At 37.7% G+C, this 15484-nt stretch overlaps 1 protein-coding gene across 4 annotated transcripts in view; it reads right to left on the bottom strand.

The window, feature by feature from the left end:
* Nucleotides 1-4897: 4897 nt before the first annotated feature.
* rasgrf2b (Ras protein-specific guanine nucleotide-releasing factor 2b) overlaps nt 4898-15484 on the bottom strand; it is a 70579-nt gene continuing 59992 nt past the window's right edge. For all 4 annotated transcript variants that reach the window (XM_060884095.1, XM_060884096.1, XM_060884098.1 and 1 more), the window contains 9 exons: nt 12642-12754; nt 11916-11976; nt 10335-10438; nt 9794-9878; nt 9414-9611; nt 9159-9238; nt 8042-8159; nt 7874-7942; nt 4898-7349 (listed from right to left, as the gene is read on the bottom strand). In XM_060884095.1, coding sequence (XP_060740078.1) covers nt 7257-7349; nt 7874-7942; nt 8042-8159; nt 9159-9238; nt 9414-9611; nt 9794-9878; nt 10335-10438; nt 11916-11976; nt 12642-12754 — 921 coding nt within the window. In that variant the 3' untranslated portion in view covers nt 4898-7256. The remainder of the gene's footprint in view (nt 7350-7873; nt 7943-8041; nt 8160-9158; nt 9239-9413; nt 9612-9793; nt 9879-10334; nt 10439-11915; nt 11977-12641; nt 12755-15484) is intronic.

Here is a 15484-nt window from a genome sequence, read left to right as displayed (position 1 = left end):
AGGGCCTATGCACCTCCCTACTGTCAGGACACTTTGCCCTTGAGCTTTCTGCTTTTCAGTTCGGTCAAAACCTCACACGCCATCACGTACACACACAGAACACGCTCCACAAGGTAATTTTCCACCGTTCTGAAAAGCTTTCCTGTCTGTTCCTCTCACATATATCATGCTGCTGCAACCACTACAGTGTCTCATATTAAGATATTCTCAAACAGGTCTCTGTGAACTAAAGGTCTAAAATCACAGCACCAAAGACATGTTAAAATCAAACAGATAAATCTTCAAATAAATTTTGTTTGAGATGTAAAAGACAAAGCATTTAGGTTTATGGTTAAACAAAGTGACACTATTGGAGTACAAAATAAAAGTAACAGGTATTAGCAGATACAGTCGACCAACTTTGCCTTGATGTAAAGCCGGTGTGTAAACCTCAAGGCAAGAGGTCTCTTTAGTTCATCTTTTAGTCCCTAATATGTCTCTAGCTTTTTGTATTTCTTTATATAGGAATTTACAATCACTTTTAATCTTCACTGCTGTTTTTTGTTCACCTAGGACTCAAATTCATCGCTTTGGTACTATCTACAGGTACGTAATCTTTATGTTTCACTGCATTTACTATATAATTCATAATAGTACTTAATAAATAATAGTATTATGATTTAAGGGGGATAAATAAATTACTACATTTGGACTTTTAATATTGGGAGTTTAATTCACCACCTGTAAAATAACTGATGATATGGCTGAAGGCATTGAGGTCTATAAAGAACATTGGTGATGATAGTGCATCTTCTTGGCATACACTACACTTTATGGCAGGAAGGAGGGCGTGGCTTTGGTTCAATACTGCACATATGAGGGCGTGATGGTCCAGCGGTGAAGGCGCTGGGATCTTGATCAGAAGGTCGGGGTTCGAGTCCACAAGCTGCTGAGGCATCAACGTTGGGTCCTTGAGCAAGGTCCTTAACCTCACCTGCTGCAGGGGCACCGTCCTATGGCTTGACCCTGCGCTCTGACCCCATAACCTGGGATATGCGAAAACCCGGGGGCAGTCGTGGCCTAATGGTTAGAGAGTCTGGCTTGTAACCCGAAGGTTGTGGGTTCGAGTCTCAGGCCGGCCACGACAGGTGCCCTTGAGCAAGGCACCGAATCCCCATAAATGGCTGCTCACTGCTCCTGGTGTGTGATCATGGTGTGTGTGTTCACTGCTGTGTGTGTGCACTTTGGATGGGTTAAATGCAGAGAACGAATTCTGAGTATGGGTCACCATACTGTGTTTGTGTATGTACATGATGCCCTGAGATGAAGAAGGCCAACATCCCATTCTGGGTGTATTCCCACCTCAAACCACATTTTAGACTTTGGATCAAGCGCATGGTTGACCAGGATAAAGCGGTTGCTGAAGATGAATGAATGACCGATCCTTGGCAGTCATCTTGCTGTCTTCCATCCAAATCATTTTTATCTTGGATGCCAAATTGAGTTCGCAGGGAGGACATCAAGGATGATTTGCAGCATGGATTTAACAGTCTAGTATCTCAAACACTTCACACAATACACAAATATGTTCTGGTTTAAATTGTACTTTTTGATGCATTTATGTTTGCTAGCATGTTTTCTTATGAGTAACATGGAAAAGAGATTCTAGACAGATTTGTAAATTATCCTAATTCCAGACAAGCTCCAAACTCCATTTTTCTTTTATTACAAAACTGAAAGAAAAAAAGAGATGAGAAAAAATGAGTAGGATTAAGAGAAAATGAGTGAAATTGCATGAGAGAGAAAAAGGTCAAACTGTCAGTGAAATATGGCCTACATTAAAAGCTAGCATAGCCAACAGAGGGTTGATAGTGGTCATTGGGATCATATCTGGGCAAAAAAGAAAATAAAAATAGAAAAAAGAAAGAAAATAGGAAAGGAAAGCTGAAGGAGTGTTGCAGAGCCACCATGCCATGTACCTGACACTAGATCAGAACACACTGTCCTGTTAACCACATTAACATTTAATCTTAGTGGTATGCTAAAGACAAACCTGAATTCCTGAGTACTAGTTGCTCAAGTTACATGTTGCTACTTGTATACACCCAAATAGTGTTTCTTACTATTTGTTGTGCTAATAATACTGTTGTGCTTCAGTAAATTGAACTGGTAAATTGGAATTAAGGTGTTAAGGACACTAATGATTTGCTTAAAATGATTCAGTCCTTTAAATATGGTTCCTATTGCATAATCTGTAAAATATATGCCTGTAGTTCTAAAGTGACCACCTCATCTGCCAATAACTCAATATCATGGAAACTAAAGGAAAAAGTATGAGCCAGTGATTTTAAGGAAATTGGAATTGAACTTTCTGTTGATCATGTGATTTGATCACTATTCCAGGTTAGCACTACTGTATATAGGGGTAAATGTGTTTAGGCAATAATGTTGAGTCATTGATGTACAATTTTCCTAACAATTATTGGATGACTTCATGCATGCTGAAAGGATTCACACATAATACAAAAATAAAACAATGTTTGACTAATTTTAATTATTCTAAAATTAAAATCTAAAATTAAAGGTTATAGGTGGACTGTCAAGAATGCTTCTTTTATGTGATGTAGACAGTTTATGATGATGATGATGACACCACGTGATGTTTTGTTATGTCACATGTCGTGATAATTTTTTATTATCACGTGACGTGAGTAGAATACCCGTGACACAATTCCCCCTCATCGTGCTGAGTGTTTGGATATATGTCATGTCCATGTTGCGCTATTTTTTATTTTGCATAAATTGGGGGCGGGGCTGCATGTGACGTCACGTGGCGTCGAGTGCCGTCATCAGAATACCCGGTGGGGTGCAAATACTTTTGAAGAAAAGTGGCTACTGAGGGTTTGGACATTTCATGTCAATACTGCAGTCATTATGGGATTCTACTTATTATTGTGCTGCATAGAACAGTACATGCAATTCTTAATGTTGAATGAACAATAGATAGATAGATAGATAGATAGATAGATAGATAGATAGATAGATTGGTATTGACTGGGGGCCAATACTTTTGGAATCATTGGATTGATAGTGTGGAGTTGATAGTTACATGTATTGAGAGTATTGAGACTATAGGAGAACAGAACAGAAGCCTGAGCTCTGCGCACGCTGCGTGTGTGAGAGCTTAAAGGAATTTTAAGAATTAAAATTTTTTTTTGTTTTGAGCAGGGCTCTCAAGTGTCACGCATTGATCGTGACAGTCACTCATTTGGGTCTTTTGTCACGCACTCTCGGCACACACTGTATTTGTCACGCAGAAAAACGTACTATTTATATTTAATAAGTAGCAGCGCCCAAAATGTATCAGTCCGCACCGCTGTCTCTATGGAAACGGGCAGTTATCAAGCGCGTCTCCCCTGGAGTTCTTAGTCGAGCCTGACACTTATCAGCCAATCAAAAAAGAGGCTACACAATAGCCAATCAGAAAATAGCACTATTGTATCTGGGTAAGATTTAACGCAACAACCAATGAAAAAAAAAAGCATATCCTGGAATTGTTCAGCATCATCCTCGTTCACCCACAGAGAAAACCACTGGAGCTGCGAGCATCACTTTGAGCAATTTAAGTCATGATCTCCTGTTGTAATGTTACAACAAACTCACAGCTTGTTTGACACAAACTATGACATTTTGACTGCTGTTAGAGAAGTTTCCCAGATAATCAGTATGAGTTTTTCATGAGTGTCTGTAACTTAGCCAACAGCCCGTTCACTGACAACACCTGCTCAGAACAAGTAGTTTAGGCCAGTGGTTCTCAAACTGAGGGCCCTGTGATGGTGCCGGGGGGCCCCCCGGTTTTATGACATTTTTTAAAATAACGAATATATCATAAATTCTGTGTAAATAAATCTCAGAAAAATAAGGCTACTACCCTTAATTCAAATATTAAGTTTTGGAATGTTTTATGTCATAAATTTTATTTATTTATTTGGGGGGGGGGGGGGCATTGTTGTGTTCGGGTGGAGGGTTGGAGATGTCACTCTTGCCTCTCTTCAAAACTTGAGAGCTTTGGACCAGAGTAAGATCCTAAAGGAGCTGGTCGAGTTTCATGTAAATCACTCGAAAACTTGCAGAGTTATAAACCTCCAAAGTTTATAATGGAGTATAATGGGGAAAAAGGCCACTTTGAGCTTCCGTACCAGGAATGCTGGAATTCCGATCACTATAAAAGTAATAGCAACAAACTTCAGACCAGGGTCTACGACATATCCAAATTTGGTGCACGTGGCTCAAAAGCTCTAGGAGGAGTAGCAATTAATAAAAGGTTGGCTAAGAAAAATAGCTCCAGTAGCATAACAGAATACAAAGCCAACATAATTATGCCACATTGTTCAATTATCTTTCACCTAAAGCTGGACCGTGTGATAGATTCTGTTACGTGTTACAGGATCTTGTGCACTTCAGGATCCACTCTAAGAATAGTTGTATAGTATAGTATAGTATAGTATAGTATAGTATAGTATAGTATAATGTAGTGTAGTATATTATAGTATAGTATAGCATAGTATAGCATAGCATAGTATGGTACAATGTAGTATAGCATAGTATAATGTAGTATAGTATATTATAGTATAGCATAGTATAGCATAGCATAGTATAGTATAGCATAGTATAGTAGAGCATAGTATAATATAATATAGTATAGTAGAGCATAGTATAATATAGTATAGTATAGTATAATATAGTATAGTATAGCAGAGCATAGTATAATATAATATAGTATATTATAGAATAGTATAATATAGTATAGTATAGTATGAACGTTAAAAGTATGATTTCAGAACATGGCTATGCTGCTTTGAACCGTTAGGTGGCAGTAGCTGTCTGTCATCAAGGACAAAATAAAACAAAGACGGGATTCCCAATGAGCATGAAGTTTTATTTCAAATGAAAGACTGGATCTGTGGTGCTGAAGCTATACATACATGTCCAGCTTAGACATGCACCAACATGCAGCGCACAACAGCAATGCAATGCCAAGATGCACATTACATACATCTGGTAATTAAAAAAAAGCATTAGAAATGACAAATCCAATCAGATATGCTACATTTCTTTTGTCTGATTTTGCAAAGTGGAACAGTACACTAGAAGTGCTTGGAAAAATCATTGCAAAATCAAAGTATCATATTTATAATAAAAACCACCATAACATAATCCTGTGTGTGACATACTATATACAGAAAAGCTCAAATAAATAGGTGTGGAAATAAATATTACTGTAACACACTCAGGTAAGCAACGCTACATTGCTGAAAATGCAACCCATACACTACTATAACTTTCCTCTTTTCTCTTCAATGTATACAACCACACACTCAAACAAGAGAAATCAAATTAAATCGAATTTTGTCCGACAAATATAATATTGTCTTCGTATAGCACAGTGGTAGATAATATATTTATGGCCAGATTGACAGCTCTCTGCCAGCATATGCATATGAAACTTCCAGTTTTCATGAGCATAAAGGGTGAAAAGAAATGTGCAGTCCACTGGAAAGTCATCTGTTGTTCTTCTGAGGTTTGAAGAAAGACTATACAGCTGTGAAACATCAACACAGTACATCTTTCATGTAGTCTTTAAGCATGCAAACATGATCTGTTGCATGCAAAACAATTAAAGGACTGACACAACCACTTTAGTGGAACGTAGTGAAAGAAATCGAGCAGCTACCCCAAATCAGTGGTGTTAACAACAACCAGTTTGGATTTAGTCCATTCTGCATTTAGAATTGAAATATTTCTCTGAATCAGCCATCCTTAGATTAGCATTCATCATGTCATCAGCTTTAATAATAACAACAAAGTGCAAAATGACCTAAGCATTACTTCTGTGCTTAATGAAATGCTACAATCTGACCTCCACCCTAAGATATTTCTAAAATAAATTTCATATCTTTATATCACCTTTTCAATGAGTGATAACAATACACTATTTGTTTATAGACCTTCTTGCAGTCAGTAGACATTGGATCAGGTTCATAAAGGTGAATTCTGCAGTGTCATCTCTTGTTAAACACAATTTCTCAGCCCCATATTAAATATAGTATTATACATATATACATATAATAAATAGAGTAAATAGATTAATATTATTATTAATTATTGATATTAGATATTAGACATTATTAGATTACGAACAGCCAGATAAACTGCTCAGCTGTGGTACAGTAGTTGTGTGCACAGATTTGAGGAGGTTAAATAGGGGATTATAAATTGTGTACACCAGCAGACCATCTGAGCTACTGCCATGTTATATAAAAATGGCTATTAGTTTTTCTTTTCAGCGTGTTTTTTTTTTCTTTTTAGAATATTATGATCCAAATCCAACCAGGAATGCTTGAATATTTTTAAAGCAAAGTTCAAAAATCAGGATCTGACATCATTTAGGAATGTATGATTATCAGGTTGATAGCATGGCTAAAATTGTACTCGCATTGTTAGAAATATTTATGAACTGTGTCAAGAAGGCACCCTATACACACTCAGTAATAATCAATATTCTATAATTATGTATGGTATTATGTACGTAATTATTAACTAATGATACATTTTTATAACATTCTACTAAATTATCATTATGTCATTCAAGTGGATCAAAAACAAAACAGAAAACATTTCATGAAGTGACATCTCCATAAAATGTAATCTGTGACCTGCTAGAAACTGGAAAGCGCTACTGTACATTCCTCATGCTTCCTCTGACAACAATCTAGTGTTTTGGTTTAACTGCAACTGTGGCAAAATACAGACATAAATGCGGTAAGACTGGCAAACTGACAAACAAATGGAAGTACCAAGCATGTCCTCAATTACTTTGTGGCTCGGACACACATTGGACTTGGAGAGACGACGGTGAAAGACAGAACCCACGGTCTTAAACACGCACAAAGGTACCAGCATGAGAGAATAGTACTTGAAGCACTCTCCTCCACCATAGAGTTCTGCTGCTGTACATGCTACATTTCTTCTCCGCTCATCACCACATGTTCGCTGCTTTCACCTGAACACTCCCAGTCCTTGACGTGCAACACAGTGGCAGTCGACTTCTTATTTATCTTTAGAAAACTTCAAACTACGACTTTCTGCTTCTCTTCATTGACTCCATATCCTCCACACCGATAAAGCTTTACCATGGCAAACATCGTGGCATCAGTAAAGCCTGGTGAAAGTGAAGCATGTTTAATAATCAGAGGTCCATGTGTCGAGACTGCGGGTCAAGCAGGAAGCCTGGGCTCGATCTTTAGAGACAAGTCATACAGGGTGTCTTCATCCATGATCAAGGCCTTATCCAGCAGGTACTGTGTGACCTGACAAGAAGAAGAATTAGAAATAAAACTAACCTGAACAACTCCAAACATCAGATTTACAAAATCAGTCTTTAACATTAAATCTGTTTGAAAACACAGCATGGAATAAGATGCCAACTTAAGACCATAAGAGCCAGGTGTGTCAATTTTGTGACAAAAAAAATATGTTGTGTATTTGTGAGGTTCCCTGGTGGTCTAGCTGTACAGTAGGTTTCAATGCTCCCACCGCCATGGCCCGTCCCACTGAGGAGTTAACTCTCAGTGCCAGTCCCAAGCCCGGATAAAATGGGAGGGTTGTGTCAGGAAGGGCATCCAATGTAAAAACCGGTACCAAAAATTAAATATGGGGATCGGAGGATCCACTTTGGCAACCCTGAACGAGGAACAGCCGTAGGACAACAACAACATTTTGTGTATTTGTGATAGAATTCTAAACAATAATCCCATAGTTACTTTTTATTCTGTGAAATACATTCATTATAGATATAAAGACAGATCAATAATCAAGTCCCGACTTGACTCACCTTCGGCTGATGCTCTATTCTGTAAGGAGTTTGCTGGAACTGTCGGATCTCGCGAATAATATGAGATATCTGTTGGGACAAATTGTCATGGAACCATGAACACTCTAAAGCCAGTGTATAAACATGACATTTGAGCTGTGAGCATGAACAAGTCCTATTTTTGTTTACCATTCTCATCTTTGAGAAGTTGACCAGACCCTCTTCAGTAAAGTTCGGGGTTCCTTCTTCAATAAACGCCAGGTCTGTCAGGTACATGCCCAGATAAGGGACACATGGTGGATTGCAGCTGTGAGTACAAATAACAGATGGACAAATTTGTAAGGAATTAAACTCAATAGCATTTGTTGTTATAGAAAAATATTTTCCTATAACAGATGTGTTGTATTCTGTAATTTTATGCCAGTGAATACATTAAGAAATTAAAGAATGGTGCATCATATTTTTGTATGTTTACAATTATATTTAAAGCTGTGGAAGTCACGTTAGCCGCTAGTTATTACTGATACTATGTTCAAGCTACGTTCACACTTGCAAAGCAACTGAAAATCATTCATGCCCAGTGAGAGCTGAGTGAGTGACAGGAACTGTTGGCGAGTAGACATGTGGGTATGTCCAGTGACATGAGAAAGTATGGAACGACTACCAATGGGAGTGAAGAATCTCACATGATGTGATGCATATATACACTGGTGAAGTTTATATACAAACACCAATCCTCCTTCCAGAATGTTTTATTTTAACAGCAAAAAAACTGATTTGTTGTGTAAGTGGAATGCTAGCTGCACCACCCATTGATAAACAATGTTACTATGGCAACCAGTAGTTGGAAAGCCAACAGGCAACTTCATAGTAGAGCGACTGGTGACTTGCAGAGATAAAATCACTCACTGAATGTGTGGACGTAGCAAGACATTAAATCTATAAACAGCGTTTCCCTCACCAGCCTCCAATTTTTTTCTCTTGGAACAAAAACAAGCAGCTGGTCACAGTGCCAAGAAACAGTAAAGCACAAATCACTCTGTCTTAAACTCCCCCGTTATGCAAATGAATATTATTAGTAGTAGTTAATAGTAGTTGTAATAGTAGTATTACTCAGATTATATGAAGCATTTGTCATACAAGTCCACTTGTATACTGTTACTATAGAAATGATACCAGACGTTAACAAGCACACAAAAATAACCTTGGTACTGAATTACAGCTGGTACTACAGTCAGATGTGCTATTATTAATAATGATTCAACAACTTCTGTCCAGTCTGATGATGACGTTATCAGAATCTCACTTTTTCAAGGTTTCCCTCAGGTTTTTAAATCGTCCCTCTGATGACACGGTCTTCTGCAGCTTATCCATGAGTGCTCTCGTCTGTCCACAGCGACAAAAAAACAGAAGTCACAAAGATAAATCCGGCTTGTCTGAGCCGTACACTGGATTAATGGTGCTTAATCTGTAATCTGTCCTCTGCAGCTCCACACTTCAACACACTGACTTCATCACACAGACAGAATGACTGAAAATGTTGCAATTCCCAAATCCTGACCTGTTTACTGATTTTAGCCCAGGTTTTTTTAAGCCTGTAGATGGCACTGCGGTTAAGGGCAGAGGTGATCTCCAGGACACCGTTGTAATTGTTCAGACATCGGCAAATATCAGCTACAGCCACCCATTTCTCTATGGAGCTCGACCTGGAGCCTACATCTGTGTGGCTCATGATCTGAGAGGCTACGAGGTTACTCATCTACACACACAGAGAGAGAGAGAGAGAGAAAGAGAGAGAGAGAGAGAGAGAGAGAGAGAGAGAGAGAGAGAGAGAGAGAGAGAGAGAGAATGAGAAAAAGCAACATTTATGAGAAACATACAATAATTCTTCTAATGAGTAGTTTACTCTTTGAAACAAACTCAATGTTTTATTGCCCCCACATCATTGAAATGTTGGCTAGTCTTCATGATGTAAGGGGTTCTTTCATTCTTGTCCATCTTCATCCAGCCTTGGCCCAGAAATTCCCTGAGTGAAGACAAGTGGCAGACAGTGACAAAGACAATGTAGTTTTTTTTGTATTGATTTTGTCATTTGTAAACACACATTCGGCCAAAGCCTTCACGATTCTTGTGTGTTGAACATAAACACGGTTATCAAAGAAATTCATTACATATGTGTCTTTACTGTTAGGAGATTAAAAGAAGATTCCTGTGCATGTAGTTTTCCCAATTCAAATGGTTTCAGGTCATTCAAAAACTGCACAAAACCAAGACTTTTTAATGCCAACAATCACCAAAAACTTGGAGAAATAAATTCTTATGTGGCTTTATTAGAAAATATATTATACTTTAAAATAATACAGTTTAAGTACACATATTGTGATACTGAAACAGGACTTACATACTGACTTTACAGTGCACTGTGAGCAATAATATACTAAACGATTACTGACACCACAAATAAACACTATATACTACTCACTCATATGGGATGCTTCGAAAAATGATGTGGTCTAGAAGTGTGATCTGCTCAGCTATCTCCATGGCTGACAGCGACTCAAAGCACTCTGCCTTTGGGCATTCAGCCTGGAAAAGAAAAAAGCTACATAAAAAAAAGTCCTGTGCCCTTCAACCAGTATTGAGTAGAGGTTTTCTGAAGGGAAAAAAAAGCATTTTGGCTTTTTAAATACTATAGTTTTTGTTTTCAGTTCTAATTTAAGACCTCATACGGTATAATAAATTAGAAAATTTAAATGGAAGGGTCTCAATAAAACTACTTAACCTTCTCCAGCCATTTCTTGGTTACAGTAACATTTCTGCAATATCAATACGTATCAGTCATATGCCATGTAGCTATGTTAGTCTCAATTAAACCTACAGTGTCTCTCTTTTCTAACAGTTTGTAAAATCAAATTGGATCAGGCATTAAAATATTAATTCCTGCCTTATGTGAGTGATTCTATATTATAGAATTTTTATAACTTGTCAAATGTATGCAAAATAAAAAAAAAAATTTTTTTTAAAGAAATTAAATTGAACCTAAAGTATAACCTATATGTAAGACCATGAATATAAAACAAGTTAATTCAAAAGGCGAACTAAGATGTTTTATTGACCCAGAAATACCCTGTGTGGTGATTTAGAGATATTAATGACATATATTTAGTTTAGGTATTTTACAATTAATTTAATATTTAATTGAACTCTGTTTTTAGGAGAGCGTGTTCTCTATAATCAGTCACGTCTGCGATTCATTTCAGTTGTGCTTAACAAATTTCCAATTAACAGGAGAATACAATACAAGTAACACACACACACACACACACACACACACACACACACACACACACACACACACACACACACAGTCTTGATAATACATGCTGTGTTTGTAAATATCAACTCGGTTTACTGAATCCAGGACACAGTGTGTACATATAACTGCTTTCACCAGTGCAATGTGTTTGCACAGTGTTGCATTCATGCCACAAGAATGATGAATGATAATCTATTTTTTTGATAACTCTCATAACACTTCGATGAATAAAAAAAGAAAAGGACTGAATATTTCTGGGAAATATAAACATGTAGTGGAAATTGATCTGATTATCTAACCCACAATGTATTACAGATACACAGTTATGTCTATTAAGATGAACAAGAGAGCTTAGCTTGAGGGCATTGAAATGTAGTAGTGAAAAAAATGCCTTCAGAATTATAGAGCAGTGAGGGAATAAGTGCTTCTGTTAGCTTTCCCAAAGGATAGCTCAGTGTTTGCTCTGAGGACAAAAGAAAGCAACAGCAACAGGCTCTCTGTCGTTGTTTAAAGCCATAAGTACAGCCCTGTTGCCTGGTGAGACATTCTGCTTCTAAATCAGTCCTCCAGCCTGATATTGTTTTGCAGTGTGAACCACAGAATAAGCAAGAGCTCCATTTCTCTAACAGGGGAGTACTGTATTATGGAATTTAGCTCTCATGACTTTCATGGAATTAATTTTTTTTTCCTGTGAGGGTCAGCAGGTTGAGAAAAGAAATATTAAATAATGCAAAAACAAATGTTCACCATCTGCAAAATGTCCTCTATCTTCAGCTGAGCATCGTCCTGGTCATCTTGTGAAAGAGCACTGTGTAAAGAGAAAAAAGTCAGAGGTTAGATATAATCCGGCTTTACACTACACAATTCTGGAACAATTTAGTCATGATAATGCAAACTAAATAGCTCAAACTAATAGATCATAGCTAAATGGTGTGTGAATCATACAGTGAAAGGTTAAATGATGTCTGATAAATGAGCCCAATCAGCCTATACAAGGTCACAAAGAATTTCTCATGTGGCTGATTGGTGCGTAGTATGATCAGTGTGACAATCTTTTATATTTAACAAGTCTGTACTATATACTATATTCAGAATGGTGTGGTTGCTTGGTAACCACATTCACGTGTTGTGGGCTGCAGGCTGAGAGTAACCAGCTTCTGTTATGAGTTCAACTGATCAGCAACTTGTATCACTGAGAGAAAAAAGACATCCAGCTATGGAAGAGGAACAAACCAAACCTTCGATTTAACCGCAAGTTTTAGTGTAAAAACACTGCCTGCTTATCAACAGTTTGAAATGCCATCATGGTTGTCTAGAGAGATCAAGATATGCACTGTGAGAAATTGTCAAATGACAGGATTTCTCTTGTACAGCGTAATCATGGCTTTAAAGACAACAACAACAACAACAAGGATTTCTTTATAGTCTTTATATTATGTGCAAAAGGTACTATATGATTAAATATGGACCTACTTCAGTATGTTTGCGGTGGCTTTCCTCTCCTGAGGGAGCAGGTCAGGATCTCTCAGCACCTCTTCCAGAAGGCTGATCACACCCATCTTCAACTCTCTATTCAGCTCAAAGTCCTATATGACCACAAGAATGAGCATTTACCTTTTCAGTCAAATCTGAATCCACCACATCTCTAGTGGATAATATTTAAAAAATATTTTTCTGTATTAAAAAATGTACAAAAAACTCATTGACTCCAAACTATTCATTCATTCATTCATCTTCTACCGCTTATCTGAACTACCTCGGGTCACAGGGAGCCTGTGCCTATCTCAGGCGTCATTGGGCATCAAGGCAGGATACACACTGGACGGAATACCAACCCATCGCAGGGCACACACACACTCATTCACACACTAGACAATTTTTTTTCCAGAGATGCCAATCAACCTACCATGCATGTCTTTGGACCGGGGGAGGAAACCGGAGTACCCGGAGGAAACCCCCAAGGCACGGGGAGAACATGCAAACTCCACACACACAAGGTGGAGGCGGGAATCGAACCCCGACCCTGGAGGTGTGAGGCGAACGTGCTAACCACTAAGCCACCGTGCCCCCTTGACCCCAAACTAACATGGCGTTATATAACATGAATTAGAAAATCTCAACAACTAAATAAACAAAAAGAAATGTTTTAATATGGGGTTTTACTTTAGCTGTTTTTTTGTTGGTCTGTCCAACTTTCACATATTTGAGGAATATCAGCTGTATGGTCTGGTCATTATCAGCAATCAGGTCTGTTCTGAACTCAGAGTTTGCACTGACCCATTAGTTCCTCAGGAGCTCTCGGTTTCATTATTATAAACTGTTGTAGAAATGACATTATTTACATTTATATTATTTACTGTCCAGTGTCACCCAAATGAGGATAAGGTTCCCTTCTGAATCTAGTTCCTCTCAAGGTTTCTTCCTCATATCCTCTCAGGGAGTTTTTTCTTGCCGCTGTCACCTCCGGCTTGCTCATTAGGGATAGGGATAGATATATAATATTTAAAATTTTAAATTAATATTTTTAAATTAATTTTAAACTTTAATTGTATATATGCATTTATTTATTTTTATCCGTATTTTTTCTTATTATTATTATTTTTATTATTTATATATTTATTTCTTTTTTTCCTTCTTTATTCTGTTTCCATACTTCTGTAAAGCTGCTTTGAGACAATGGGAAATTGTTAAAATAATAAATAAATTGAATTTGAATTTTGAATACAATAGCCAGTAATTCCTTTTTCATAAAGGCTTTGTGGGCTCTAAATGTAAGACTAAATGTAAGCCATTCTTTAGACTTATGTGTCTACATTTATATTAAACTACCACAAACTTTCTTCTAGAAATGTTAACTATTGATACTGATATCTCTTAGTTTGCTCATGTTTGAACATGACGGTCATGTGAATTAGACTGGCAAAATTGTCAATCCTACAAAAGAAATGACAGGACTCTGACTATAAGGTCACTCAAATATCATATATCAAATATCAAATACCATATATCAATTCATAACTGGATGATGACTCTATGCATCATCATACCAAAGATTTGTGTATACTTGGTATGACAAATGAACAAAGCCAAAAGCTGAAAGCAGCCAGAATGAGAATTCACTACAAAGTAAAGTCAGGCTATGTAGCTCCCATGTTTAGCCAAAAGAAGGAAATCACAGCATTATCTGCTCATTCATTTTCAAAAGCTCATTAACGGTCGCTTGCCATCTTAATCTCCGCTGAGCCGAAATCCAGCAACAAAAACAGCCAGAGAGGTAAAAAGCAGCATTTCTGCAGGTTTCTATATGACACTACAGCGCTCTCCCTCAGTGACCAGGCTGCGTTAAGTGGACGACTGCACTGAGAGACAGTTGTGATCAGCAGCAAATGGGCTCCGCTGATAATTACTAGCGCACATCTCTTCGTGTCTCATGCTGCTTTCTGGCACTGCAGGTCTACAATTATCTTTATTACAGTGCTGCACAGGCACAACTGATACTACTCAGTGTGGCTTCTGCTGTTTCCTCATATTATATTCCTTCTGGGCTTTTAGATTAATAGGTTAGTAATTAGCAATAAATGCATCCTTTGTCAAATTCTGAGACAAATTCCTGTGTGTCGGGGAAACTAAATAAATTGACCTCAGACACTTTAAACATCGTTCTTCCCTCCCCCTCTCTTCACTCTGAACTGCAACCGTTCACCAGTACCACTGGAAAGGTCAATTTTAACAAGTTTTCTCCAGATCAGTTCACCACACCCGCATTGGCATAATTCAACAAAAAGGAGACAACAGATCAATGCAATTAGCCTGCAGTGTGTCCCCAAAATTCTCCAAGAGCTCGACAATCTGCAAAAATGCAGAACGATTTGAAGAAAGCTTGACCAAAAAAAGAGCGTCTGTTCGCTCGTTTGTGTGGCACTAATTACAAAAGAGGATCATAAGGGTGATTTGGCTCAGTAAAAGCTGTGAACATTAGTGCTGTAATATCCCACAGATGGAGACATGTGAGACAGGATGGCAGGCAGATCAAAGTTTATGAGGAAGCAATGCCCAATAAGATTAGAGATCAATTGGGTGGTGATGGCTGGCTCCAGGATACACACACACGCACAAACGCACGCACAAATGCACGCACACACACACACAGACACACACACACAGTGAGAAAAAACTAACCATACCCATAACAAAGAATTGCCAGCCAACAGGGCTAATTTCCTATTCAGTCTATTAACCACTGAGTAGATTTAAAACAAGATAAACAACATTAGCTAACCATTGCAATATAGACAATTTATACTCTCATTCAGAAA

Source organism: Tachysurus vachellii, chromosome 12 (genome assembly GCF_030014155.1).
Source record: "Tachysurus vachellii isolate PV-2020 chromosome 12, HZAU_Pvac_v1, whole genome shotgun sequence".
Classification (NCBI taxonomy): Eukaryota; Metazoa; Chordata; class Actinopteri; order Siluriformes; family Bagridae; genus Tachysurus; species Tachysurus vachellii.
The sequence above is the reverse complement of the archived record's forward strand: the minus strand, read 5'-3'. Positions and strand labels throughout refer to the sequence as shown.